The sequence below is a fragment of the Camelina sativa genome, chromosome 13 (genome assembly GCF_030686135.1).
Source record: "Camelina sativa cultivar CO46 ecotype springtype chromosome 13, ASM3068613v1".
NCBI lineage: Eukaryota > Viridiplantae > Streptophyta > Magnoliopsida > Brassicales > Brassicaceae > Camelina > Camelina sativa.
In genome coordinates this window covers 6,309,055-6,336,566 of record NC_141892.1, presented here as the reverse complement: position 1 = coordinate 6,336,566, position 27,512 = coordinate 6,309,055, and the positions used below count along the sequence as shown (strand labels likewise).

At 35.7% G+C, this 27,512-nt stretch overlaps 5 protein-coding genes, 1 long non-coding RNA gene and 1 pseudogene across 11 annotated transcripts; 1 reads left to right on the top strand and 6 right to left on the bottom strand.

Annotated features, from left to right (window-relative positions):
- The first annotated feature begins 796 nt into the window (after positions 1–796).
- LOC147929245 (uncharacterized) lies at positions 797–2,069 on the top strand. Its single transcript, XR_015578126.1, has 2 exons — positions 797–881; positions 1,750–2,069. It is a non-coding gene; the product is annotated as an uncharacterized LOC147929245 (long non-coding RNA).
- Positions 2,070–5,028: 2,959 nt separating this feature from the next.
- Positions 5,029–7,746, bottom strand: LOC104735622 (small ribosomal subunit protein mS81 (rPPR8) pseudogene; annotated as a pseudogene). The gene has a single exon (XR_015578125.1). The product of XR_015578125.1 is annotated as a small ribosomal subunit protein mS81 (rPPR8) pseudogene (transcript).
- A 218-nt stretch (positions 7,747–7,964) lies between these two features.
- LOC109128505 (stress-induced protein KIN2) lies at positions 7,965–9,546 on the bottom strand. Its single transcript, XM_087481539.1, has 3 exons — positions 8,702–9,546; positions 8,412–8,480; positions 7,965–8,306 (listed from the first exon to the last, which is right to left on the bottom strand). The coding sequence occupies exons 1-3, from the start codon at positions 8,756–8,758 to the stop codon at positions 8,232–8,234; spliced, it is 201 nt and encodes a 66-aa protein (XP_087337665.1). The 5' UTR covers positions 8,759–9,546; the 3' UTR covers positions 7,965–8,231.
- Positions 9,547–12,904: 3,358 nt separating this feature from the next.
- Positions 12,905–15,029, bottom strand: LOC104735620 (S-adenosylmethionine decarboxylase proenzyme 2). Its single transcript, XM_010455442.3, has 3 exons — positions 14,877–15,029; positions 14,689–14,769; positions 12,905–14,452 (listed from the first exon to the last, which is right to left on the bottom strand). Exon 3 carries the CDS (start codon positions 14,158–14,160, stop codon positions 13,066–13,068), a length of 1,095 nt encoding a protein of 364 aa, XP_010453744.1. The 5' UTR covers positions 14,161–14,452; positions 14,689–14,769; positions 14,877–15,029; the 3' UTR covers positions 12,905–13,065.
- A 1,701-nt stretch (positions 15,030–16,730) lies between these two features.
- On the bottom strand, positions 16,731–19,462 carry LOC104735619 (uncharacterized). Of its 2 annotated transcripts, none has more exons than XM_010455441.3 (8): positions 19,288–19,462; positions 18,658–18,815; positions 18,385–18,580; positions 18,114–18,284; positions 17,917–18,033; positions 17,416–17,613; positions 17,176–17,334; positions 16,731–17,070 (listed from the first exon to the last, which is right to left on the bottom strand). In XM_010455441.3, exons 2-8 carry the CDS (start codon positions 18,804–18,806, stop codon positions 16,984–16,986), a joined length of 1,077 nt encoding a protein of 358 aa, XP_010453743.1. In that variant the 5' UTR covers positions 18,807–18,815; positions 19,288–19,462; the 3' UTR covers positions 16,731–16,983. The 2 variants fall into 2 exon arrangements, with proteins under 2 accessions (XP_010453743.1, XP_019090434.1); XM_019234889.2 differs by having other exon boundaries at positions 19,184–19,387.
- Positions 19,458–23,829, bottom strand: LOC104738006 (structural maintenance of chromosomes protein 5). Its single transcript, XM_087481534.1, has 4 exons — positions 23,430–23,829; positions 20,057–22,991; positions 19,907–19,979; positions 19,458–19,795 (listed from the first exon to the last, which is right to left on the bottom strand). Exons 2-4 carry the CDS (start codon positions 22,971–22,973, stop codon positions 19,627–19,629), a joined length of 3,159 nt encoding a protein of 1,052 aa, XP_087337660.1. The 5' UTR covers positions 22,974–22,991; positions 23,430–23,829; the 3' UTR covers positions 19,458–19,626.
- On the bottom strand, positions 23,804–26,581 carry LOC104735618 (uncharacterized protein At1g32220, chloroplastic). Of its 4 annotated transcripts, none has more exons than XM_087481536.1 (11): positions 26,298–26,581; positions 26,074–26,176; positions 25,734–25,803; positions 25,287–25,375; positions 25,141–25,196; positions 24,957–25,012; positions 24,786–24,879; positions 24,575–24,654; positions 24,440–24,482; positions 24,264–24,355; positions 23,804–24,144 (listed from the first exon to the last, which is right to left on the bottom strand). In XM_087481536.1, exons 2-11 carry the CDS (start codon positions 26,130–26,132, stop codon positions 23,974–23,976), a joined length of 810 nt encoding a protein of 269 aa, XP_087337662.1. In that variant the 5' UTR covers positions 26,133–26,176; positions 26,298–26,581; the 3' UTR covers positions 23,804–23,973. The 4 variants fall into 4 exon arrangements, with proteins under 4 accessions (XP_087337662.1, XP_087337664.1, XP_087337661.1 ...); XM_087481538.1 differs by having other exon boundaries at positions 25,734–25,800; positions 26,298–26,547; XM_087481535.1 differs by lacking the exon at positions 26,298–26,581 and having other exon boundaries at positions 26,074–26,276.
- Positions 26,582–27,512: the final 931 nt, after the last annotated feature.

Sequence of the window (27,512 nt, the reverse complement as noted above, 5' to 3'; positions counted from 1 at the left end):
AAATATATAAAGATAACACAGAATCCAAGTCCAAGAGACATTACAATTTGTCCAAAGCGCGCGTCGTTTTCATGGGTTTTGTCTATGAGTGAGTTGGCAGTAATATTATGACAACCCTTTGCATTTGTTCAAAGTATATCGTACTTACTAAACTACATTACTACATTTGGTGTTATAACACTCTTAAAATGTGGTTTATTTTAGGTTAGGTTTTTTTTTGTTTGTTAAACTAGATATTTAATCATATCATTCATTAGAGTTTTGTTGGTTTACTGAGATTTAAGTTATCTGAGAAGCTTACGTCGAAGAATTTCTATATTCTGATTTTGATCAACAAACCATGCAATGTCACTTAATTGCTGTAAAACAAAAATGTTATTTACTTTGTGAAAATGTTGTTTAATTAGTGAAGTACCAGTAAATCATTCTTTTTCATAATGTAGTTAAAATGAATGTGTAAGGTTCCAATTATTTAAATATATTCACATTCGAACATCACTGTTATCTTCATCGATGCGTACCGACCTGTAAACCAAACGGAAAGAAACAAGCACAAATATTCTAAATTTGTGGTGAACAATAAATGACATTTCCTGTTCAAGTACTACTTTCCCAAACGTCATTCCTAGTCCAAGTTTTTATAGTTTTGGTCTCCACGTGACACGGTTTCTTAAAACTCGATTTATGAGAAACAATCATTAATATTTAATGCTTTTCCTTAGTTGATTTTGACGTTTGATGGAAAATGAGTTCTGCGCATTTCAGAGGAAACAATAATAAATATCAAAAGTTTTATAAAATTACAAAACATGACATGAAAGATTGTGCAGAAACAATACAGATGAAGAAAGATGGTTCCCAACTTGAGACCTATGCCTAAGGTAAATTAAGCTAAAATTGTCTCAACTTCAATAATTTTATGAAAGCTCATCGTTTTATTGGTTTAAAACTCTAAAGTGGAGATTGAATATACTCTACTTCTTTTTGGATTTACAATTTTGTGGTTTTAAGTGATCTAACTCGCTTATGAAGATTCGAAGTATTTCTGCCATTTACAGCCATTACGTTGTATATATATGCTTGGCAATGCAAAATACGGTACACCCAATTGTCTAAGACTTTGTTTCTTCTCACTTAGAGTTTTGTATTTGTCTTTTTTAACTCACCTAATTTTCATCAAGTTCCTTGTTATTTTAGTATATAGACTTTTTTTTTTTTTGACATCCAAAGACGGTTTATATACTTGATTTAAGGTGGCTAAAAGTACTAGTTTTCTTACCCAATAACGCAAAATTAAGAAGATATTTAAAAGCATATGGAAGCTTTTCTATTTTGAATCGTTTGTTACTTTTAAAAATTCCTGAAATTAAGTGGACTGACTGTTCATTGCGAGTCATCATGTAGACAATAACAAACAATCTATAATCATATTGTTTCGTAGAATCCATTGAAAATCATGGAACTTTGAAATTATTTTCGGTTCCATTAGGATAATTTTTTTCAATAATTGTTTGTGCATGGTTTATTGGAATATAATGATTATAACCATGTCTTGTCGGTCCATGAAAATGAATCGTCGAAGCAACTTTCCATCATTCCCTTATCTATGTGATTATTACACCAAAGCGTGACATTATTGTAGTTAGCTACTTAGCTTTAATTTTTTTTATATATATATATATTTCCTTTTGTTAAATTCCCCCTTTGTTTCGTAAAAACTGTTATTTAACCATTTTGATACTAAACTAGCTTCAGCAGAACCACCTACGAACCAAACCCAACCTGATTGGTCTACTGGTAGGAGACGAGCCTCTTATGTAACCATCAACCTGATTGGTTAAAAGTCCCACGATCCATAAATGATGTAGCTGGTGGTCTAGCAAAACAAGCTCGAATACAACAATCAGGCTTTGTAATATCATGGAACCATGTAAATTGTTTTTTGTGGAATGTAACGTTATATTGCCGAAAAAAAAAAAACCATTTTGATAAAAAAAAAGTTTTTAAAATTGTAAATTTCTCTATTATATTTTTGTTAATACACTAAATCGTTTTTTCTTATAAATAAACTGAAATAAGAGGACAAACTGCGATTTGGTTTAATAAATCAACGGCGATGAAATATATATATATATATATATATATATATATATATATATATAAACATTTAGCAAATAAATCGCTGGAACTATTTACAAGTATGCCATTGATATTAAATAATTAATTTAATAAACAAATTAAATTTATTTATATTTATATTTTTTTTATAGAAACTAACTGTTTTAAAAGGTAACAAACATAATTGTAAATGTATACAAATTTTATTTCTTTATTTTATAAGGAGGTGAATGAAAAAGTTCACTCATAGAAGTAAACCCGTGAATCCAAGTATTGTTCTTTACTTGATAAAAAATTTGAAAAATTGATTTGATAAAAAGTGACTTTTAGCCTCACATACTATATTTTACTTTCACGGGTTTCGTATGATAATTTTTTGCATATTAAAAATCTTTAAACATGTTGTGTGATCCGCCTAGCATAGCGGGTTTGGATTATAAAACCAACACTAAAACTATTAGGTTATTTCATATACTATAGTTTTGTAGTCATAGTTTAGAAAATTAATTTATAAATTATTTAGTATATGAACTACAAAATATTACACATACTTCTTAATATTCCAAAAAATAAAAAAATATTATATACACATAAAAATATACACTAACATACCATATAGACATATACCTTTGTTTAATTATAGAAAACAAAAGTAAGTTTTTAAAATTTTATATTCTATCTAATAACAAATATAATGTAATTAGGTTCTAAATTGTATAAAACGTAAGAAGAAGAAAAACATTCTAAACAAAATTATAAATTGATTAGATAAAAGTTAATTAATTGAAATTTTGAAAACTAAATATATTAAAAAAATATTATTTAAAATACAATAATTTATAATTTAGTCTCGCGGTGTATGGCGTGTTAAAACCTAGTATACTAACAAAAAGTTGGCAATAGATGAAAAATTACAAATCATCATCAAGGTTTATAACGAGGTTCTATCTCAAAAATTAAGTTTCTAATTTCTAAATTGTGACACGGAGAGTATAGGTCCAATCGAATTATCCACACTTCATCACGATTTGTAAATTTTGTTGTTTTGTTTGTGGTGTAATGCATAGCGGTGATGATTACTTTGGCATGTTTAGTGAGGCATGTTTGGATCACACAACAACCATCCAAATTATACTGGTTTAAGTGCGGTTAACAATTTTTTTTTCTTTTACTAATCTTTTTGTTTGAAAAACTGTGAAAATTTATATCATCATCAATGCAAGAACATTCGAGTAATCAATTAATCAAATTTTCATGGTAAATTTGAACCATATTTATTTTAGTCATTGTTTTCTTGTTTTTTTTTTTTTTTTTAACTCCATGTTTTGTCTAATTCATTTGATCCATATTAACAACACTAGTTCGGCCTGTTTTCTATAGTCTGCTTATTTCGAAACAACCATTCGGGTGCACCCTTTCATAGTTTCAAACGCTAAATGATTGATCAAAATCTCACAATTGTTTCGACTAGTTTTCAAAGAATTTGTTGACAACATCATGCATGACCATTTTTTTTGGATGTATGAGGCAATTGAGTTCTGAACATCTTATTTCTTTTTGAAATATCTACATCACATGTTTAATGCTTCTGGATTCACCCACCACACCAACTACTATCCTATTCAACTATTTTTTTTTGTTTTTGTTTTTCAACAACATGCATCATGGGATTTCATCTTAATTATTTGTTTCGTACAAACAAAACATCAACATTTCTTTTTCATCACTCATTACTGCCGCAACATTCCAACAAATAAATCTTATAAACAGAATACTTAACAAATCTAAATAAGTTCTTATAATATATTTTTTACAATCATTTATGCCATGATGTTTAAGTTCATCCCATTTGTATGTTGTGAATAATCTAAGAATCATCATCTTCCATATAGGTCATTAAGAATCGAAGCAATATCTAACCTTGATACGTGTGTACATGACTTGCATGGTAAAAAATAGAGTTACATAAACGACAGTCCCAATCAAGAAGGTAAATAAGCGTGCCTTAGTGTTTAACACAATGAATTAATTTCTTTCCCTTTTATTTTTCTTTCTATTTTCCTTTTTTAGCTTTTTTCCGGGAAAGTGATAGAAACTTTTGTCTCCTCGTTTTGAAAGTTAAAGAACCTTTAAACATATTTTTTCTCTTTCTTCTATATATTCCTCCGACCCAAAAGCATATGGCTTTGCTTCATAAACCAGAAACCCGCCGGTTGAATCCAAGGGTTTAGAAACGGTCCCCTTTTGTTGAAATAGCAACTAATCATAGAGGAATAATGACACATCTCTCTCTTTCTTTCTTTCACTCATGTCACTTTATTTTATTTGTCTCATTTCTTGTAAGAATATCAATTAAGGCTTTGTCTTTTTATGTTGCTATGTCACTCTCTCACCGATCTGTTCCTCCTCGTTCAGTCCTTTTTTCTCCACACTCTCTGCGGAAAAATTCAAAAGACTTTGCAGAGATGATGCTATTGACAATGAGAATGAAAACGGTGCTAGGTTTCAAACATCCACATTACACAATTACAGATCATGATTCAACAAAACAGATCGATATAGATTGTGACAAACCCATCAGCACTACAATGCAATATGCAGTTTACAAAGCAGATCGTGCTTTGTGGTCCTGTTTCTCTATCAATCAATAATCAGAAACGAACAAAGACTATGGAAACTATCTATCCTTGAGTTTCTCTCTCTCTGTCTCTGCTGGACTAGTTTTGCTGTCTAATTCTCACAGGCCAATGAATGGTTTTCAAAAGGCTCGGTTGGTTCTCCACAACAAAAAGTGAAGCTTCTTCTTTTGGGTTTTGGCACATCATTTACTTCTCAAGTTCTAAAGTACATAATGAGACTTTCATGAACAAATATCTCATCATCCAATTTGATACCATAAACACTTGGCAATGTCAAACACAAGTATCTGATTAATAGACACTAATACATTGTTACAGAAAAATAGATAAAATGAAAATGGGAGTTACAGACAGATCTTGTTGATAATATTCAGAACAATCCATGGCAGATCCAAGAAGCAGAAGATGATAATCAAGTGGAACATAAAAAGAACAGAGTACCTTGAAATTATTTTGCCAGTGCACCAGGTTGATGAAGACAGTTCACTGGTGAATGGTGTTACGTGTAAACAAAGGGAGCAGGGAGATTTTTTTCTGGCCAAATGTTTTCAATCAAATGCCCAGAAACAAAAAAAGAGACTTGAGGGAATGTAAACTAAAGCTAGAGCTAAGCAGAAGCAGCCAAAGGTTTTTCTACAGCAGATTCATTAGGTTTCATGGAATTGAAGAGTTCTAGAACATCTGCATTGTTACGGATATAGTTTGGGCACAGAGAGAGTAAATCCTGTGCCTCACTGTGCCTTGCAGACTTAAACATGGTTTCGAATACACGCAGAACCACTGACATAGATGGAAAGTTCTTCGAGGTCATAGCCTTCAGGAAACCGAGAGCTTCCGTGCTTTTTCCAGTTGTTGAGATGTAATTCATGAAAGGGTCAAGGAAAGGAGGGTACCCGTGATCTTTCATTATTGGTAAAAGACTCAAAGCTTCTTCAAACCCACCATCTCTTGCAATCTTCTTCTTCAACAGATCAGTCACCAAGATTTTGTACGTGCTGTGACGAGGTTTCAGCTGATTTTGTTTTACTTGAGCACTCAAAAGCTTGTATGCATCTCTTGCCTGATTCTTGTTGCAATAAGCAAGAACCAACTTCTCAAATGCAACATCAGCATAGGAGACTCCCGCTTTTTCAACCATTTTCTCGAAACACACTAACGCTTCATCAAGTTCCCCGGAAGCGCAATACCCTTCAATTAGAGATGCCATTGCCTTGTCATCTAGATTGTTTCCGGATGCTTCCATAAAGTCAACAAATTCATCAGCTTCCTCTTTCTTTCCCTTACGACTAAGACTTGATGCAATCATGCTCTGCAGATCTTTACTAGGAACATAGCCTCCTTTCTTCATTTCTTTCAACACCTCATTGCTCTGTTCAACACGATCCACGCTTCTTAAGGACTTTAAGATAGATTTAAGCAAGGAATCCGTCAAAGCGTTACCATTTCTGGTATAAGCTTTCACGGCTCTAGAAAACAAATCCATATCTAAACTCTTAGCAGTGACAATTTTCTTGAGCAACAGACATAAGCAGTGTGGTGTGGGCTTGTTAGTACTACTACCCACCATTGCAATCTCGAACAAGTCAACAGCGTCCTTGATCAATTTAGTCTGGCAGAACCTCGTTGAAACTCTAACATAAGTCTCTATCTCCACTTCATAACCAGCACTTCTCATTTCTTCGACGATGTTCTGAAACCTATCGAGAAACTTCTCTCTCCCCAAAACCCTAGCCACAGCATTATATGTTTTCTCATCATGCTTAAAGAGGCCAGACTCATCAATCCACCTGAAGAACAACAAAGCTTTCCTGGGTTCAACGTCAAGACTTTCAACAATCATCTTCACTAAATCACTTTGAAACTCAACATTCAAATCTTTGACTCGTTTCTCGACATCATCACCCCATTCTTCTTTCATCACAATCTTACACACCTTATCGCAAACATTCTCAGCCGAATTATCTAAACAATCTGAAGAGAAAAGCTTTTTCAGCCTCACCAAATCACTCTCAAGCCCATCTTTCTGAAACTTCTCACCAACATTATCTCTAACATTAGCTGATAAACCATGTCCTTTCTTCTTCATAGCATCAACCAAACCCCAAAACTCAGCAACAAGTCCATTACCACCGAGAACACGAAGCATCATGTTATAGCTTTTCGAGCTAAGCTCCTCAGGAGTAGCCTCCTTAAACCACTGGAAAACCATTTTCGCAACATCTGGGTTTGATTCGAGCTTTCTCAAAACCTTCAAAGCTAAATCTTGGCTAATCACGACATCACTCGATTCCAACTCTTTCCTAATCTCATCCTCACTATTCAATCTGCTAAAGATGTCAATCACGGTAGCCTCAGGAGAAGGTTTCTCTTCAACGGCAGGCTCGGACGAGAAGCTTCTTAGACCAACTGAGTTCAGTAAAGAGCCAGAGCTCGTCGTCACTGGGGATCGTAAGGGACAAAGTTGCTCGCTTTGTTGCAAAGCTCCGACCCGGGAACGAATGTGAATGAAAGAAGAGAGAGATCGGGTTGAAATGGAGGTTACCTGAGAACAAGGAGAAGGATAAGTAAGATGAGATCGATGGGAGCTTCGAAGAACCAGTAATCGCCATTGTTGATATCTCATCTTCTTCTCTGATTCGATCTGGGTTTGATCTGAAACAAAAGCTTGATCCTTTAGAAAGAAACGAGAGCGAGACTGAGTTACAGCGATTGCGAGAAGCTCTGGGAAATGTATGTTTAGGGTTTTAGCAACGACGAGGAGGATTTTGATCTTTTGAGGTAATGAAACCATCTGATTCACAGAGAAGGTCACATCGCAATGAATGACGCAAAGATAAACTTTGATAATTCGACTTTCGCCCCTAATTTCATTATAGTTACTGTCTTGGTCGTATAGTTTTAATTTGATCAGTATTCACCAGAGTATTTTTTTTTTTTTTTGCAGCATCACCATGAGTATAATTGTGAGTATACATCATTGCCTTCATTAATAGATATCTATCTTTTGTTTTTCTTAGTGTTAATATCCTAAGGAAGTTCTTGTTATTTTCGTGTTCGCAATTTTGGGTACTTTATATAAAATATTTGCCTAAATTAATTGATATTTCTTGATTTTTTTTGTTTGTTTGCTTCTGTGAACTTTAAAAAATCGAAATGAGAAACTCATGATAAGCGTCAAGTGCATTTAAATAAAGATAAGAGATTAAGTTGTTGGAACATAAAAAGAAGGTGTTGCTGATCAATCGGACGCTAAAATACATAAAGTAGATCCAAACATACACCTAAAGGGGAGATCAAACATTAAAAACATTACAAGACTAATTTAAAAACAACAACATCAGCAACAACAAGTACGAGATGTGAATATCATGAGAATCAATTGATAGAACTCCCACGTTTATTTAAGATCCCCAACAATTAATTAGAAAAAGGGAAATTATAATTAACTCCCAAATTTTGATTCGATTGGAATCGCTACTTGTTCATGCCGGTCTTGTCCTTGACAAAGTTAACACCTCCGGCTGCCGCATCCGATATGTTCTTTCCAGCCTTTACGTATACAAAGCAAAAAAATATCAGAAATCTACGTACTTGTATGAAGCTTATAAAGACGTTTATTATATTTCTATATATGTGTGTGTGTAGAATGTTTACTTGTTGAGCGGATGCTCCAGCAGCGTTAGCAGCATCCTTGGCCTTGTCCAGCAGAACATTGCTCTTCTCCTATACAACATCATTGTCAAACACATAATCAGTTACATAATTATGAACTAAACAAGAAAATGAAAGTTTTAGCTAAAAGCTTTGCAAGTATCGAATACGCTAAAACATATACACTTTCAAAACGTTATTAAAATTGATCAAAAGTTTCAAAGAGTTATATTAACTTCAATTTTTCTTTTCGGTTTTCTAAATTTGTGTCAAAAGAGATCAGAAAGAGAGACCTCAGCTTTGCCAGCGGCCTGACCGGCTTGGAAGGCATTCTTGTTGGTTTCCGACATTTTTTTTTTTGTTTTTGTAAGATATTGTTTCTTAGAGAATTGCTATTGTATGAATGATGAGAAGAGTTGTGGGCTTAGGGGTTTGTATTTGTAGGCCAAAATGGAAATGGTTGTGTGGTGCCACGTGTGATCTTTAACCACGTGGGTTGCGTTTGATGGTAGGATCAGTTTTGCCTTATGTCGGTAGCTTTTTTTAATTGGCTGTTGTAGACTTCACGTGTTGTTTTTGGTTATTTTTATGATGTTATTGGATAATGGGTAGTAGTAGTATGAGAGGACTCTTTCTGTGTGTGGTCCTCTCGCCTCCGTGTTCTGTGTTTTTTTTTTTTTTAAGTTTATTTATCAAAATGTGTTTTTCAAAATATCTTGAAAAGTGTATGTTATTATACATTAAATTACTAGTATAGGTTTTTTTTTTTTAGTTTTTAACAATATAGGTGCTCCTCTATGGCTGTAAATAGAAAATATGTAACGTGGGTTTATACGTTTGGCAAACATTTCGTGTTATCATTGGCGAGGAAATTAAAACTTCCTAACATGCAATTTCAACTTTTATCAAAAGAGCTTTATTAAAAAAAAAAATGATGCCTTATAGAATAGGGAGGGACCTATTATTTTTAAAGAGTTATTATATTTTTTTTCAGATTTCTAAATTTGTGTCAAAAGAGATCAGAAAGAGACCTCAGCTTTGCCAGTGGCCTGACCGGCTTGGAAGGCAGTTTTGTTGTTGTCCGACATTTTTCTTTGCAGATATTTTTTCTTAGAGAATTGCTAATTGTATGAATGATGAGAAGAGTTGTGGGCTTAGGGGTTTGTATTTGTAGGCCAAAATGGAGATGGTTGTGTGGTGCGACGTGTAATCTTGAACCACGTGGGTTGCGTTCAATGGTACGATTGGTTTTGCCTTACGTCGGTAGCTTTTTTATTGGCTGTTCTAGACTTCACGTGTCGTTTTTGTTCTTTTTTTGATGATATATATTGGATAATGGGTATGAGACTCCTCTCGCCTCCGTGTTCTGTTTTTTTTTCTTTTAAGTTCATTTATCAAGATGGGTTTTTCAAAATATCTCGATACTGAATGAAGATACGTTAATAACATTAAATTACTAGTATAGGTGTTCTTTTAGGTTTTAACAAGTCTTTTAGGTTTTAACAATATAAGTGCGCCTCTATGGCTGTAAATAGAAAATATATAACGTGGGTTTATGCGTTGGGCAAACATTTCGTGTTATCATTGGCTAGGAAATTAAAACTTCCTAACATGCAACTTCAACTTTTATCAAAAGAGCTTTATTTAAAATAAAAAAATGATGCCTTATAGAATAGGGGAGGGGGGAAATGTTTGGCGAGTTGAATGTTGTGTTTGCCAAACCGCCCATATTTCCAATTTTTAAGTTATACAAAAATAAAATGAAAAAAGATTATATAAATTAGTTTTGAGTTAATTTTTGTAAACAGCACCAAAATAAATTTTGTTTCCAAATTTAGCACATCAAATTCTAAATATAACACAATTTATTTTGGTTCCAAATTTATTTTGTCATAACATAACTAACTATAAATCATTCATCAAAACTATCAATCATGCTCTAGTGTTGTGCTCCGGTAGAGACTAATTGGCTCATTTGAGTGAACAATTGGCTCGTTTGAGTTAATCTGTTCTATTTATTATTAAATATATATATATATATATATATATATATATAAAAATCATTCATGTTGGAACAATTAGCTTTGTCCCATTTACCAGGAGATTGTGCTGCAAGTAGTTTTACAAGATTTTGAGTCAGGTTTCCCTACATTGCTCAAAGATAATATGGTATCCTCACTTCTAATTTTTTTTCTCACTTCTTAAAAAAGTTTTAGCTACTCATTTGGTTTATTTTATTTGCTTAGTCTACAAATATATTTAAGATAATGTTAGTTTTTCAAATATAAGATAGTATTAGTTTTCATTTTCAATAATTATTTTGTATTAATTTTTAATATTGATATGATGCACAAATTATTTTTATATGAAAAATATAAGTCTTACCTATCAAGATTAGTGCATCAAAGTAAATGAATTTTATTATGATGTTATATACAGTTAAATTGTATTGTTAGGTGAAATGAGTGAACTTTTTGGTTGTTTTTATATAAAAAATCAAATAAAATATAAAATTAACATTTGGAAAACTACTAAAAATTCTACAATTTTTTTTGTAGCGGGTTAATTAAAAGGACCTAATATAGTATATGAATATAAAAGTGAGTTAGAATAAATTTTTCTAAAAAAATATAATTTAGAGACAAATATAGAGATGTATTACAGATATCCTAAATCATATTTGGGTTCATACCCTGGAAAGAAAAATCAAAGCCCATATAAGAAGAGATAGATTTCCTATTGCCGATGGAATATTCCTAAAAGATCCTTCTTATCTTACTTTGTGTGTATAAATATTATCTCTTCATTTATCAATGGAGACGGCAAGACAAAAAAGAATGTCGAGAGAACGTTGCTTGAGGGTGGAATCGGTGCTGCAGCTTCCACACGACGTAGTAGAGCGAATCCTGGAGAGAGTTGCGGTGAATTCTCTGCTGAGATTCAATTCTTCCTCTTTGTAACTTTCAACAACTCTATGATTACTCTCTCGGATTCTCTAGGCTTGGATTCGGTAAAGACATATTCACCAGCACATACAAGCCCGTTTGGCTATACATGCAACTCTTTAGAAAACGCTACCACATGCGAAGTTTTTTACTTTACCACCAACGCTTGGAGGTATGTCACTCCAGCTGCTCCTTATCGCGTCCATGCTCCCGTTAATCCCGTGTTTGTTGATGGGTCGCTTTATTGGTTAACCGACTGCAAAGAAACCAAAGTTGTATCTTTCAACCTTCATACCGAAGCTTTTCAAGTCATCTCTAAAGCTCATTTTCTCAATTTCTCCAATCCTTACACGATGGTCATGTGCAACCTCGATAACCGCTTGTGTGTATCCCAGATGAAGTTGTCCAACCAAGTGATATGGTCGTTCAGTTCAAGCAACAAGACATGGCACAAAATGTATTCCATAGACTTCGATTTAACTCTTGTTTGGCATGGACATGGTATCCGAAATTACCCAAGTTACGCTCTCATGCCACTCGCAATTCTGAAGAAGAAGTTGTTGTTTTATGATCCTAAGCTAACTGGACAACTATTTTTTACACGTGATTCTCTGAAATCAAATGGGATGAAGTTGCTTTCTCCGCTACATCCACTGGAGTTCCTGTTTGTTATTTCCCGAGTTTAATCTCTATTTTATAGATTTGGTTAGTGCCAATTAATGCTTCATATGTAACATTTGCTTCTTTCTTCCATCAACTATTTGTTTCTCCAAGTTTTGGAAACGCTCAAACCATCTTGGCAACTTTAGCAACAACATTGATGGTGAATTCCTTATTTGATTGCATGCTAATTTTTTTTCGAATCAGTTCTACGTTTATCAACGGTTTACTTCCCCAACCCGTCTATTTTGAGAATTCCAATTGTAAAATTTTGCGGACATCAAGCGAGATCAGCTATATATATAAAGAAGTTTACGTTGAGATTGTTTAATCCCCCTGATAGATATCAGATAACCAAATGTAGAGGTATGTAAAAAATTTGCTTTGGTAAGAATGTGCTAAAAATTTGCCTTGATAACTAGTTCTTTACTCAGCAACAATGTGGGTTCACCTTTTAAACTGAGAACCTATAAACATATTTGTACATCTATAAACAAATTTGTACATCTTTTCAACTCCAATAGATTACCTAATGATGGTGCAATGGACCCAAATATTTAGTTGTTCCTTATCCCCCTAGTGTACGACTGTACGATATGATTTTCGTCATAATTTTGAAGGTGTCAAATGTAATTGTTTTAGTTAACTGGATGCTAATTCTTCCATATATAGAACGTCTAAAGTTCTGTCTGAGATGATAAGTCAATTTGGAAATAATGAATTCAACTTACTTTGCACTAATTCATCTAAAGAGGGGAACATGGAATATCAGGCTAACACTTGGGTTTCCATCTTTTTTCTCTCTTAGAGATTACTATTAGAGAATGTTGCTCTTTTTATTTGACACTTTTTTTTTGGGCAAATTTTTATAAGACACTAAAATCATGAAAATGATCATAATAATAGATATATTTTCATAAACTCGATCATCCGAATTCACATAGACCAGACACAATCACTGGTTTAAGGGAAAGAAGAAGAAAAAATTATTCATAACACATTCTTATTCGAGATAACAAAGTAAGAAAACTTGAGCTTATTAGAAGATTCCCTTATTCCTTCTCGTCATCGCTGTTGCAGCTACTGTTGCTGCTCCACTCACATTTCAAGGTAGATCTCGGAGAACCGCAATACTTTCCTAGCTTCTCAAACCTCTGATACATCACTGTTCCTCTCTCTTCTCCTAGAGACTCCATTATCAACTCACTGCATCCGTAATCGTCTAGGTCAACAGAGAGACCTGAGTTGTACCCCATCTGTGCGACGCTACAGTGTACAGCTACTGAGAATTGCTTTGGCTCGAAGCATGTTAGCACCTTAGAGACCAGGTGGCTCAAGTCCATGGTTGTGAAATCGTACCCCACTGCTTCAAAGCTAGCGTAGCTGAAACCAGCTTCTGGAGTGACATGGATGGTGGAGATCGCATCATCTTCGATGCTGTTCATCGAGTAGCCACAAGGCTCAAACTCGAAGTCACAGATTTGGGATTGAGGAAGTATCTTCCTGATGCCAGAGTTATCAGTCATGGAACCAGCCGAGCTTGATTCGTTCTTGTAGAAGACAGATGCCTTGTCTTTGTCCAGAGCAGTCATACACATCTCGAGCGTGTAGACATTGTTGTTGTTGTTGTTGTTGGCCTTCTTGGCAGATGCAGAGTAAACATGCCACTTCTTGGTTTCATCATCGTTGCCCATCAAGTACGCAACACTGCTCAAACCCAGCTTAATAAAGTGACCGTCAAGAACAGAGACTTCTTCAGAGAAGTTACGGTGAGGGAATGGCTGGCCTCCAGGACAGAGGAAGTTTCCACGAGTGTACCTCACTGCCTTGACCTCAAGAGAGAGGTCACCAGCTAACCTCAAGAGTGGCTCAATAGAGAGGAGGAGCTTAGTTGTGCCGCAAGTCTTGATAACGATCTTGTAAGGGAAGATAAAGAGACTGGACTCAGAGAGAACATAAGAGTCAAGCTGTTCGTTGGAGAGAGATGAAACGATCGTGCACTCAGCAGGTTGAAGAATCTCATCGATCTGAGACTTGGCTAAAGCACGGAGCCCTTTGCCTTGAGTGTCAAGAAAGAGACCAGGCTCAAAGAAAGTAACTTCAAGGCGCTTCTCGTAGCCTTCGAATCCGATAGCAGACATGGCCATCTCGAGTTTGTTGTTGAGAGGAGAGAACGAGAGGATATGGGAACCAGAGCTTTGAGAGAAAAAGTAGATTGTTGTAATAGTTGGAAAGCAATGGGAGGATGTGTGGCTAGTAGTACTCAGGATGGCCTCTTAGCGCAGTTAGAGTAGACAGAAGATTTGAATTTCTTGATTCCACCGAAAGGACGAACGTCTTCAATGCTGTAACCGAGGGGTGCTTCGTAAAATAAGGAACTAGTGCTTGAATTCTTATTACCAGCTTTCGATTCCATCATAATCTCATTCACGCTTTTTGCTGTAATTTTACAAAATAATCAAAATTAGATTGAATCTTAACCTAGAAGATACAAAAACAATATAATTTAGAGAGCATCATTAACATAATCAGATTAATATTGTTTCAACAAATCCAGTTATCTCACAACATTATTTCATCAGATCTATGTAACAACAAACCACAAAGAATCACGATCTAATTATAAAAAAAAAAAGGAACAACAAAGATGGGTTCATAAGTTAGAGAGGACTTACATGTATAAGAATATTGAAAACGATCCGGAGTTTATAGTCTCTTCTTCTATTGAATACAGGATATTATAACGAAAACGAAACCTGAGAAAACAAATCAAACGCCACACAGATTAATCAGGCTGAACATGATGATGATGATGTAAACAAAGAAACAGATCTCTAATAAAAAAAGGCTAAAAGAAACAAACCTTAATAAGGTGAGATTGATTGAGGAGAAAAAAACTCGAAACCTTAGAGATTGAGAGATGATGATTTGGAAACGAGTTTGAGAGAGAGATGATATTGTAGAGAAATAGATTGTGTAGAGGTCTTGTTTATATAGTGTCAAGCCCAGATGCTTTGTGAGGCTATTAGGGCTCGGGGTAATTTACGTATTTACCCTTATAAGAGTTCTTTGTCCAAAATATCCTTTTACCCCCTTCTTTTTGTGGAAATAATATTAAAGGTGCGAGATTCGCGACTATTCTGAACCACAAATCCAATAAAAGCAATAAATCTTTTTTTATTTTATTTTAAATGCTATTTTTGGTCAATATAAATGATTTTAATTGGGATTTAAAAACGAATCTGTTAGGTGTGGGCACGAACGAACAAAGCAGTCACGTTTTTGATACTCACAACGATTTCTGACCACGAAAAAGATAACATCGAATCTCGTCGTTTTATTTTTAAGTAATTAATAGTTTTTTTGTCAATTACGTTTTAGATCTTCGAGATAGGCTAAGCCACAAAAACACTGTTGCCAATAAGAGAAGGACACGTGTATATACGTCCTAAACGACCCGTTTTAAGAGTTTTCGATACTCACAAGAAAGAGACAAAACAAGAGTTGTGTGGGGTTCGTGAGCTTTGGTTTTAATGGGTAGAGTGGGGCCCAGAGCATCAAAATGCTCTTTCCTCTTTCTTTCTCACCATCTCCGCGACTCATCCGCTAAAAAGGGTAACCACTCAATATACACTTTTTCCAATAAAAAACATACTAGTAAACAAACAGAGAAAACAAGATTAGTCTCCCAAATTCAGTTAACCTAAAATAATTAAAAAAGTGATGGCCAACTAACGGTTTTTTATCCCTTAATTTCATTAGTTTACTAACGCTTTTAAATCAAATTAGGATACTCACCATATACATTTTATTAAAACTTGAGTGTTTGACAAAAGGCTAATTACGTAGGTAGAAGAACTGTTCCTTGTAGTTCAAGTGGTACAAATGATTCGGTTCTAGTAATTGATGAGATTATCATTTGCAGTAGGTTTCAAAATCTCAAGTACATCTTCTAATGATGTAACATGCCATAAGATATCATCTATATTCTATACAAATTAAATGGAAAAAAAAAACTATGTATAAGCGACTGTTAAAGGTATTTGCTTACATTTAGAATACTCATAGATTTGGGCACAAGGACATTGGTTTGATGTCGAAAAACACACTCCAGTAACAGAATCCTTGTCAAACTTGTGAAGAAAAGCTACAGAAAACATTATACATGTCAAGTTACTTAAGCTAAATCTTTCAAGGTTTTTGTTAGAAGTACATCTTACTATTGTTTTACTGCCTGAATTCTGTGTGAAAGATGTAACGTTCACTACCCGTGAAGGCGTGAAGGCGTGAAGGAAGGAACATTGCTGTTTTTCAGAAGTGGCAAAAGAAGGTTTGTCAAATAGAATGGACCAAGGAAATTTTTGATTCTTTAAAAAAAAACATACTTATTTCTACAAAGCAAAAATAAAAAGATAGTAAGAACCTCTGAAAGACGCCCGTCTAACTGAGAGAAATCAAGAAAGATTTATGGCCTTAGTCCAATGAGGACTAAAAAAAAGAAATATGGTTCGTGTGATAAAACCAATGTGACATTCTAATGTCTAGCCAAGCCCAGAAGTAGAATTAAAAATCCATAGACACAAAACGAAAAACAAAACAAGTCTTTAATTAAAACTGGAGGCATTAAATCATGACATAATCAAAGCAATGATTCACACAACCAGTGATAACATAACACAAGTGTGAAGTTTTGATGCAACAAGAATAGGTAAGCAAATTGCGAGTAAACATATTACTTCATTTACACCAGTGATAACACAAATTGCTTTCGAAGATCCATTATGTGGATAGATTATAATTTGACTTAAAAAAGACTTCAATTATATGCCCCCAAAAGAAAGACTTATATTGTTTTCACACGAGGTGTGTATATAAAAGAAGATAAAAATTTTGCATCAAAAAAAAAAACTGAATGAGAAGAATCTTGGTGAATTCGGTTTCGGTTTGATTCATTTGAAGAATATCAAACCCTATAGTTGAACCGGGTTGGTCGTTTGAGCCTGTTTAGCTACGGCTTTCTCACTCTCCTGATTCATTTCTTCCAAACGCTTTGCTACCTGGATGAGATTCATAACAAAAACAGACAGTGACACAGAGCTTCAGTTTCAAGTATCTAAAGGAGATAGCTTTTTAGTGTATACGAGCAGGAAAGAGAGAAGAACCTTAATGGAATAAGCCAGTGGAAGCAAAGTATCAGGATCCATGGCATCTTCAGGGAAATTCCTCAGAGCATGCATGAGTTCCTCAAACGGCAATTTCAACAAATCATCATGGCAATACTTCAACAATGCTAAACCAACTTTAAACACAACGTTCACACCCTGTACCGACAATCAAAACAAAGATATGATACATTTTTGAAAGAGACTTTTGATAACTGTAAGATGTTGAATGTGAATTACCTCGGCTAGAAACACATCCCAAATTCGTAGAGCCGCAGGGAAAGGAACTGAATACGAAAAGACAGTTATGAACCATTGACTTGCATACATACTCGGATTGATCATTTCTTGAGTGAAATGTTCTCCTAGTTTCGGCATTAGCTCCCTTACCAACTGATCAAACTGTAATAGATATTGCTGTACAAGAGGAAGTCCTGCCTACATTTACACAAATCAAATACATCTCATATCATTAAAATCGCTGAGGAATTGATATTCTGATTTCAAGCATAATGTTCCAAAGAATACTATCACAACTTCAGGTGAGAAGCATTGACAGAGAATGAACCGCTAATCATGAAGACTCTAATTCATGAAGGAAAGGATTTATTAATTATTACTTTAAGTCATTTTCTTACTATCCCTCAATCATTTAAAGCGGCTCGATCGTTTTCAAACTACCGTAATTCAAGAGGCAAGTAGCTACAACATCGGTATCTTCTAGAGTAAAGATGGACTCACCTGATACAATCCTTCCATTGGGGAGTGAACAGCTCCTTTGAGTAATGCAACTAATAACCAGAAGGCATCTTCTTCGCTCATATAAAGAAGCAACAAACCGGCTACAAAACCCATTCCCTGCAAATTGTGTTTAGAACCATAAGTCTTTAGTATCATCTCAGGGAAACAAGAGGAAAAGACAAAATTTCTAGACAGACCTGAACGTATCCAACATCTCTGTCATAAACAGAGTATGCTTTTAGAACATTGTATAATGATCTTTGGCCTGGTCCATGTCTCTTCTGGAAGAAGACATGTGATGGGAAAGTACGGGAGATATCCCTAATGATGTCAAATTCTGATGCTGATGTCTCATAAATCACCAGTTGCTATAATGAAATCAAGAGTAATTATCAGTTTCTTTTTCCCTCAGCAATGAAGCCAAAGAAAACGAAACGTATCAAAGACACACAAGGAGATAATGGTTACCACATAAACACCAGGATTCATAAGCAAAAGGTCTCGACTTCCAGAGATCAACTGCCAGACGAGACCCCTTAAGCAATCTGGGATCCCTTTTCGAATTCGCCTCTTGACAACATGAGGTTTTCTCCTAACGTAATGCTTCCAATCACTACCTCCAGTTCCAATCATCTTCCTCCATTTTGTCACTCTTCTCTCCTCCCTAAAGAATTTAGCACCAATGGTCAAACAACTGATTCTCAAAAACAACAAGAAGAATAATTTTTCAATGAGACGTACTTGTCATATGAACTAGATGATGATTTAGTCTTGGTGAAACGATGAGGAGAAGAATTGCCATGTTCCTGCTTAAGAAACCCAAATCTATCAACCGGTACAAGCAGAGGGACTGGTCCTAGTTCACTGTCATCTGTTATTTTTCTCTCCATTTAACGAACCTGAAAAAGACAACCATACTCAACATCTCTTAATATCCCCAAACATTGTATCGAATCAGACCTAAAAAGCTTTCTTCAAACTCAGATCATCATCATCTAAGATCCTGGAGCTTTAATCTCAATATGACTTAAAAAAGGGCATTTGCATAAAAACGCAATCAGCAATTCAAGGGATTTGTAGATACAATTCGATCCATAGAGCAGCACCAAAAACGTAAACAGCACGAAAATGCTGAAGAAGAGATAACTGCATATATATACTAAATGGTAATCAGTTCTTTGTTTCTACTAGAGAAGAAGACAACAACGATCCAGAAAAATGAAAAAGTGAAAGATCGACACTTTATCAGAGAAAATTCGAAACCCACCAACATTCCGGTGTCAGATCAAAGAGGGTTGTATCCAAAACCTTAACTTTCTAAGTCAATCAACGGAGACGCCTACTTTAAAATTTTCCCAGTAAAATTGATACCTGAAGAACAATGGAGCGATGAAATTGAGATGACTTAAAAAGGAAGGAACTTGGAAAAGAGCAAGGGAGACGTTGGAGATCACATCGATCACTCTTACGCGTGATTTTATCACGTTCGTTCCTGTTATATAATTTGTTAAAAAAAACAAAAAAAGCTTTAGAAGCTTATCGCCATGGAACTTTTATACTTTTTCCTTAGAGAATGTAAACCAAAAAGAAAACACGAATTCGGTTCAGATTCAGTCTGGTCTGACCGGCTGGTTTAACAGCATAAATACACAAATCCTACGTAAATACATTTGTTTTTCGATAACCGAAACTAGAAAGATGATGATGAAGTTAAGAGCATTGACTAGCTTCGTTTCGTCTCATGAGATTGCCCCAACTGCCACCAAAGCTCCAAACTTTTGAAGGCTGCTCGATCCAAGGACCGTTCATGATGTTCAGAATGCTACATGCTTCACTGTATTCTAGCTCCGGCAAGAGTTTCGGGGTCAGTAAGAAGCACCTACAATACAAGAAAAAAAAAAAGACCCACACATTGTTTCTTACTTTTAAACACACACATTTCAAAGCTTGAGGGCAATTTCCAAGGCTTATTGCAAAAAGGACAACTTACTGTGGTGTGTTTGGTTGGCTTGCAGCTCTAACCAATTGTTGAAACATCTTCCTTTCGTTTATAGGATCCATACCTGCAGAAGCAATCACAGATTTTAGTATTTCTATTTGATGTTTCTTAAAGTAGATAAAGCATTACTACACTCTTTACCTTGATTAATCTCATCAACAACCCTGAAAGGACAGTTTGTCAGATCTTGAAGAGAGACAAGGTAAAGGATAGTTGAGACAGAACGCTCTCCTCCAGATTGGTGGTGAGAACTTAGAACCTGTAGTTTCCCTGACTCCCTGAATTTCACTTTGATATGTATTCCGTATTGATCAAAGTCGGTGTCACGCTCATCCAATGAAATTTCTCCTGCAACTGCCATTTCTTGAAAGTTGTGGCTGAAAGTTTCATTTATCTGACCAACAAGCTGTCTCAATGTCGGAAGCCATTTCTCCTTTAGCGAATCGATATCTTTCAAGCATTTGCTCAGATCTCTTTTATCAGCTTCGAGCTTTGTAGAAATAGTTTCTATCTGTTTTTGGCGATGTTCATACTCTTGCAGTATGTTCTCGTTTACGAAAAGGATCGAATTGGCTTGAGACATATTGTCTTGTATAGCCGCTTCCAATTCTTCAATTGTGGTAGGCATCTCGACGAACTCCTTTTTAAGTTCAGGTGTGATGGTTGCAATAGATTCTGCATTCCTCTTGGCAGCTGCTAGCTGCACCTGCTTTCCTTCTATCTCTTTCTTACAATACTCAACGCTGACAGATTGCTGCTGTGCCACTTTCTCATATTGTTTGATATTGACTTCCGACTCTCTGATCTTTCTTTCCAATTCAATAGAAGCCATATGCTTCTCGGCGTAACTCCACCTATGAGCAACAGAATCCACGAGCAATTTCTTAAGATTCATCGCATATGTATAGCGGTCAGCATTAGCTCTGGAAGCCTGATCAATCAGCTTAGCAACTGAAGAATCCATGTCCTCCTCTTGCTCCAAGGATTGTAGCTTCATCTTCCTTTGCTGGTAACGGGTTTCCAACTCGCGGCGTTTTTTCTTCTCCAGAAGCGAAACATTAACTATCTCCTCCCTTTCTTTATGAAGTTTAGCGGCTTCTTCTTCCAAAAGTCTTTGCTCTGTTTGAAGACTCTTGAGAGTTTCCTCAATGGATGAAATAGCGTCTTCTAACTCCTCCTTTCTTGATCTCAGTTTCTCAAGCTCTCCAACGTCCACCCCACATAATAAAAGACGTGATGGATATACAGAATCTACACTTGCAGAGGAATGACCACCATACCTTGAGGAAGACCACCGGTAGTGATTGTCCGGTGTCCAAAAATCTCTAACACCTAACTTGGAGACTTCTTCAGCCCTCTGATCAGTAATCTTCGATCCAATGTACGAGTCATCCAGACCAAACTGGGAAGTTAAAACCTCCTTGATGGCGTCAGGAGCATCAAATATCTGATCAAGCCGAGCATGGATCCCAAGGGAACGCATCTGATCAGAAATATGAAAGGAAGCCTTTTGATTGCCGCCTTCGCCCACAAAGTTTAGAACAGGAACGTCGAATCGTTTTAGATTTCTAACCAGGAAATCACGGTCCTCGGAATCTTGAGTGATAAAAGACTTCCAGACATAATAAGGAACATGACCTTCCAAATAGCAAGCGTTCTCTCGATTTGGAACGTTAACCTCTACCAAAACGGGACCGTATACTTCCTTTTTAAACTCATGACGATTCTGTTGCACCCATTGATATGCGTCAAATATCCTGTCAGCTCCAGATTTCTGTAGCGCATTTAAGAGTTTGTTATTTGCATTCTCCATGTCCTTCAACTTATCTACGGACTGCCTCAGGGTGAATTTCTTCTGAGACAAAAGCCTCTCGTTGTCCACCTTCTGACTCTTGTTCCGGTTAATGCTCTGATGCAGCTCTGCAATCTGAGAGCTCAATTCTTCAAGTTTGGCTACAGGACGTTCATATACAGGCAGATCTTGGAGTTCTCGTTCCGCAGCAACCAGATCCTCAGTAGCTTTCAGAATCCTTTCTTGGCGATGCTCTTCTTGTTTCTTCAGTTCCTCCAGTTCTTTGTATGTTGCCACTACACGTGCTTCTGCCTCATCTTCTTTCTCGAGCAAGTTACCACGGTTTCTTCCATTTGCATCCAGGAGATTCTTAACCTTTTTGCAGTTTGAATCTATCTCTGCTTTATCCTTCTTTTGCTTTTCAATAGGTTCCTTCATGCTGTTCAAATTCCTTGCAGCGTCATCCAATTTTTTCTGGGCTTCCTTCATTCTCTTCTTAGAATCCATGTACTCAGCCTTTCTCATATCATAATTTAGCCATGGCAATTTCTTCTTCATAGAATCAACCTTAGTCAAAAACAACTCTCTCTGCCTAACACGTCCCACATCCTTCTCTTGCTCATCAACAAGAGCCTTAAGCTGATTCAGCGTCTCCCCATTTTTCTGCACAGCTCTCTCAAGCTGCTTCAGTTCACGGCTTTTATCAACAAGCGCGCGATGATGGACTGGCAACTGAGGATCACCAACAGCTTTTTCTGTCTCCTCCAAAAGCTGCACAGGAGTTAACTTAGCAAACTCGCAAACCCTGTCTTGTGGCAAGAACTGCGTAAGATTGTTAACTTGGATGTTAAACTTCTGGATGATCTCAACTACCTCCCTCTTACTAGTCGCGTTACCATTGAACATCCACTCCGACTTGTTCCGTGTATCGATCTTACGGCAAATCGTAAAATTTTCTTCGTTGGTGTTCCCTCTCAGAGAGATTTTGACATAGCCAGAATCTTCTCCACGCTTAACATATGCACCAACACTGGTTGCTCTACCAAGAAGCTGAGGCTCACCACCAAGACAAAGTGCAATGGCACAGACGAGAGAACTTTTACCTGATCCGTTTGGTCCAATTACAAGGTTCAAACGTGATCCAGGTTTGCATACCAAGTGATCAAACGTCATGAAATTGTGAAGCTCGATTTCGATAATATTCCCAGGCAAAAAGTCATCTTCCCCTCTGGAGATTTTGGGACGCTTAGCACGACGTTCAGACATTGTTGTTTCTAGGTTAACCTGAAAAGTTACAAAATTTGTATATGAAATCCCCCAAGCTTAACAATGCAGAATCGAAAATTAGAAAGTTAACTAAAAGCTTATAACTTTTAAATCTGGGCAAACCCTAAAACCAAAATTGAAGAAACGAAAAAGTAGAATTTGGTCAAATGGAAACTTGTAATCACAAAAAAAAAAAAAAAAAAACAATCATCAGTTTCACAATATCACTTCTCTTCCAACACAAACCCTATTGACTCAAAAAAAAAAAAAAAAAAATGAACAATGAAACCAAACCAAACAACAACAACAACAAAATTAAGCAAAATTCAACTATTATAAAGGAGACAGAGACGAATCCCAGAAAGAAGAATACACGATTCGATTCAATTCGCTAACAAAATATTGAAACACAAAGTTGAATTTACTCAATCGAGAGAGAGAGAAGACAAAACTGACCTGAAATAGTGAAACTTAGCCGAAATCAAATAATCTCGAGTCCGAAACTGTACCATACGAAAAAAACCCTAGACCCCCTCTGTCTCTATCTGTCTCTATTTGAATCGCGATTTTGAGAGCTGGAAGTGAAACCCGATGAATAAGCGAAAACCCGGGAAACCAAAAGAGCACGACAAAAAAGAAAAAGCACACTCTCCCTCTCCTAGGTTTATTATGCCTTTTATGTCCGGTTCGACTGCTTTTTTAAAATCATATAATAATCACACACGGTTACGGTTTATTCCGGTTATTAAATATAACCCGTTTCTTTAACTCAATAGGCTACGCTTGGCATTGTTAATTTGTTTTGGCACTCCACTGGCACTGAGAGAAAATAAAATAAAATGAATCTCTATTATTTGCTTTGAAGCTGCTTCAGTTCCAAATTTTATTTAGTGGTGGCAAAACTTAGAGACAAATGGTTGTTGTTGCATTTGATTTTTTTAGTCAGTTAAGACCATAATAAGGAGAAACTTTGTTGTTAAGCCCATTGGTGTCCTCGTGTTCAGTGACCGTGTTGAAGGATCCCGTACACATCGATGACTCCAGAAGAGAACTCGGGATCGACTGCGGCTTTTACTGCAGTCCCTGCAACGGATTTAACATTGACCGGTGGTATTAGAAGTGGCCCGATCAGTGGAAGTTTCGTCACCTCTTTTGGGAACAGTTTCAAAACCTGTAAATGATAAAATGTTTTCAGAAAAAAAAAAAAAAAAAAAAGGATTCACACTTTTATCATCTTAGAGATTGTTGTCAAGACAAAACAAGATTGATGCATATCTCTTCTTGTTTTACCATTTCGAGTGGAGCTCCAATGAGACTAAGTGGCAGCTTTATGCTACCGACCTGACGAGTCCCGTGTATGAATCCTGGCCTTAATACCGTTCCTAAGAAAGCATACAAAACAACAGGTTCTCAGTGATAATACCAACAAGCGAGTTTAACATAAAAGTGAGAGAATTTACACTTACCTCTGTTTCCGAATTTATCCAAAATCTCAGCTTCAGTTGCTCTCTGCAAATTTATAAATAAACTGATCAGAGAGATATGTAATAACTAAAGAACAAAATCCAAAAAAGACAACGAATAAGAAGAAGAAGTACCACCTTCCCTTCGAAGTATCCTCGAATCAAGTTATTTATGACACCAAAGTCCGCAGCTGATATATACACAAATCTTTTCACACCTGAACATGATATAACAAGCTTCTTTTCTAGTCAGTTTGACAAAGATCATATAGAAACATAGATATCTATACATTTTTGCCCATACAAACAAAGAAGGGCTTAAAATTAACCACAATCTAAAACAATTTACCTTGTTCTGCAGCAGCGTTAACAGCATTAATGTTTGCAGTCCCGTTAATTCTGACCATTTGTGAATTGGAACCGAAACCACCAACGCATGAAATCTGCACAATTTTCCACATGAGATACGATCGAAAGGAACCATACGATGAAATAACTTTTCAGGAGATTTCTTAATTACCACAGATGTAATTCCTTCCAGTGAAGGCTTCAGAGAATCAGGTGAAAGCAAATCGCCTATTGTTTAAGTAGGAAAACAGAAACCGAGTCAGTTATCCAAGTCTTTTTTTTTTTTTTTTAATCCAATTCTTTTTGTTTTTATAATGATGAGCAGAGTGAAATGTATGTTCAGATCTTGAGAATACCTTTATGCCAGGTTACATCATCGACCCATGAACCATGCATAGAAGATCTTCCAGACCTAATAACAGTGCAAAGGCTAAAGTTAAGCTACGAAAAGACTGTATATGAGCAACACGTCAGATTTAAAAGCCGGTAATAATAGAAATACCTGCTAAGACTAGATACAGAGAAACCTTGTCTCAGTGCCTCCTGGCATATATGTGAACCTACATAACCATTTCCTCCCAAAACCAATATCTGCATTCAATACAAAACAATGTGCAAGGTTCAGTGAATACAAAAGAGAAACAGTTTGTGAATAAGTTTCTTTGCATTGCACTAGTGATAAACGTCGAACAACCAGACAAACAAAGGAATCAACCAAAAGATATAGCTGTAACTGAACGTGTTTAACAGAGATTGAATCAAAGAGAACTCTCAAATAGAAACCAAGAGACTTGAAAACAACAATCCCATAACCAAAAACAACTCTATACTCTTATTTCAACTAATTCTACTTCTTCTAAACTAACTTTCTAATGTGGCAATCGGATTTGAAAGAACTCTCTTATGACAATGTCACATCAAATTCAAAAGAAATGAAAAAGTAAATTACTTTATCTCTTGAATGTGAACCAGAGGCTTCAGAGAAAAGCCTTTCATTTCCTGTCTGAGTCATTGAACTGCTAAAGAGATAAAAAGACAAGACCATCACATCAGCATGTGCAAACAAATATCTATGATTTAATGAAAAAAATCACTCAATTCGGCAGTAAGATTCAACTATAGGGTCAGACAGAGCCAAAAAAAAAAAATGAAAACCCCTACAAGTGTTTCGTCTCTGGTAAGCGTTTTTATCCGATAAAATCAAACTAACAGCAATAAAGATCAATGCTTTATTCGAACAACATTATACAGAGATCGAAAACTTAGGAAAAGGAAGAAGAAGAACTCACGACATGGTGATGGCTGAAGATGACGCCTGTGATCGTTTCCAAATCAGAGACCTCAACATCGTACACTAAACCCTAAAGCTGAGAGTAGCTCAAGTATTGTAACCTGAGAATGAATTGAAACTTGGGTAAAGCGATTACAATTTTGAAACAGCAGAATTTCTTAAAAAGCTTGAACTCGCCATCTTGGTAGAAGAAAGACCAAAAATAAAAAATAAAAGAGAGACCTTTCACAATCACAACGGTAGAAACGTTTGTGGCGTTCTAGCTTCCACGTCGACGATCCACGTGTCTCTCTCTTATAAAAACTCTCTGATTATGACTTGTGTAGTATTGGTACTTTTCGTAAGTGACTCATGACTTCTGTACGATTTTTGGTGATGAATCATGAATTCATGATGATTGAGGTTTGCTTGATGCTGATGAAATTGGATTTGATGATTGTGGTTTGTTTCGGATTACATCGATAAATTTGGTGATGATGATTGTTGTTTAATGTTTGTGTAAACCTAATTACCCGATTTGCAAAAACCGAAATAAACGTTTCCGTACCTAACCAAACCGAACCAAAATGTTAGTGGGGTGGTTCAGGATTAACACAAAACTCGTATTATTGTCAAAACCTTTATAAAACTCAGTTGAACATTTCAAGAAATCGGTACCTTAGAGATTTAGTTAAGCAATTATGGACAGATTCGCAGGAGCCAAACCCGAATCAGAGAGGCTTGGTTCGTTGCAACTGGGTGAAGTGATCAGGTAAGCGGCAACAACATTGTTGACCTTGTGTCCAAGTCCAAAAAATTATATTGCCTGATTTAGACCGAAACAGACAATTTCGTTGCAGGAAACTGAGAACAACAAACAACAATGCGATCGTCCTACATGGAAGTATTGTATGTTATCAGCTATAGAATCATATGAAGATTCAGTGATGCGACGAGATATCTGGAAGTCTGTCTGCCTTATTATGTGTATTGTTACTTAATAAGAATTAGAGGCGTAAATTATAACCAAGACATGTAGCCTACTCCTAGTGGTGGTACTTTCGTCGTTAGAGGCGTAAATTATAACGTTATGGATCTATATATAGGCTATGCTTTTGAATGTTTCTTAGATCATATTCACATTCAATTTTACTTGTTAGATCATAGTCTACTTGTTTGTGAAATTAGTACTACTAACTCGATTCAGAAATTTTTGTTTAAGATATAATATGAAACAGAAACCCTTGTTACCTTTTGATTAGTAATAACAACAAGCCAAAAAGAATCCACATGGGTGAATAAACTCATATATGTTTGTCCTAACTCCTAGTCATACTTATTTTTTTTTTTAAGAGTTGGAAAAAGCATAATATAACTTGATATTATATAATCAAAAGTAAGAATTGTTGAAAAAAATCACAAATAATACATAAGTAAGTTATCGGCGAAGATAAAAAA

Coding starts and splice junctions, on each gene's coding strand:
- LOC109128505 (XM_087481539.1), bottom strand. CDS start 8,758: ATGTCGGAAACCAACAAGAATGCCTTCCAAGCCGGTCAGGCCGCTGGC. Junction 8,481..8,701: donor AGGCCGCTGGCAAAGCTGAG/GTCTCTCTTTCT, acceptor GATGTTGTATAG/GAGAAGAGCAATGTTCTGCT. Junction 8,307..8,411: donor CTGGAGCATCCGCTCAACAA/GTAAACATTCTA, acceptor GTATACGTAAAG/GCTGGAAAGAACATATCGGA.
- LOC104735619 (XM_010455441.3), bottom strand. CDS start 18,806: ATGGAGAGAAAAATAACAGATGACAGTGAACTAGGACCAGTCCCTCTG. Junction 18,034..18,113: donor GAGATGTTGGATACGTTCAG/GTCTGTCTAGAA, acceptor CACAATTTGCAG/GGAATGGGTTTTGTAGCCGG. Junction 17,614..17,916: donor CAATGGAAGGATTGTATCAG/GTGAGTCCATCT, acceptor GTGTAAATGTAG/GCAGGACTTCCTCTTGTACA.
- LOC104735620 (XM_010455442.3), bottom strand. CDS start 14,160: ATGGCCATGTCTGCTATCGGATTCGAAGGCTACGAGAAGCGCCTTGAA.
- LOC104738006 (XM_087481534.1), bottom strand. CDS start 22,973: ATGTCTGAACGTCGTGCTAAGCGTCCCAAAATCTCCAGAGGGGAAGAT. Junction 19,980..20,056: donor TGTTGATGAGATTAATCAAG/GTAAAGAGTGTA, acceptor TTGCTTCTGCAG/GTATGGATCCTATAAACGAA. Junction 19,796..19,906: donor AGCCAACCAAACACACCACA/GTAAGTTGTCCT, acceptor CTTGTATTGTAG/GTGCTTCTTACTGACCCCGA.
- LOC104735618 (XM_087481536.1), bottom strand. CDS start 26,132: ATGTTGAGGTCTCTGATTTGGAAACGATCACAGGCGTCATCTTCAGCC. Junction 25,804..26,073: donor TCTTCAGCCATCACCATGTC/GTGAGTTCTTCT, acceptor TTATCTCTTTAG/CAGTTCAATGACTCAGACAG. Junction 24,880..24,956: donor TGGAAGGAATTACATCTGTG/GTAATTAAGAAA, acceptor AAAATTGTGCAG/ATTTCATGCGTTGGTGGTTT.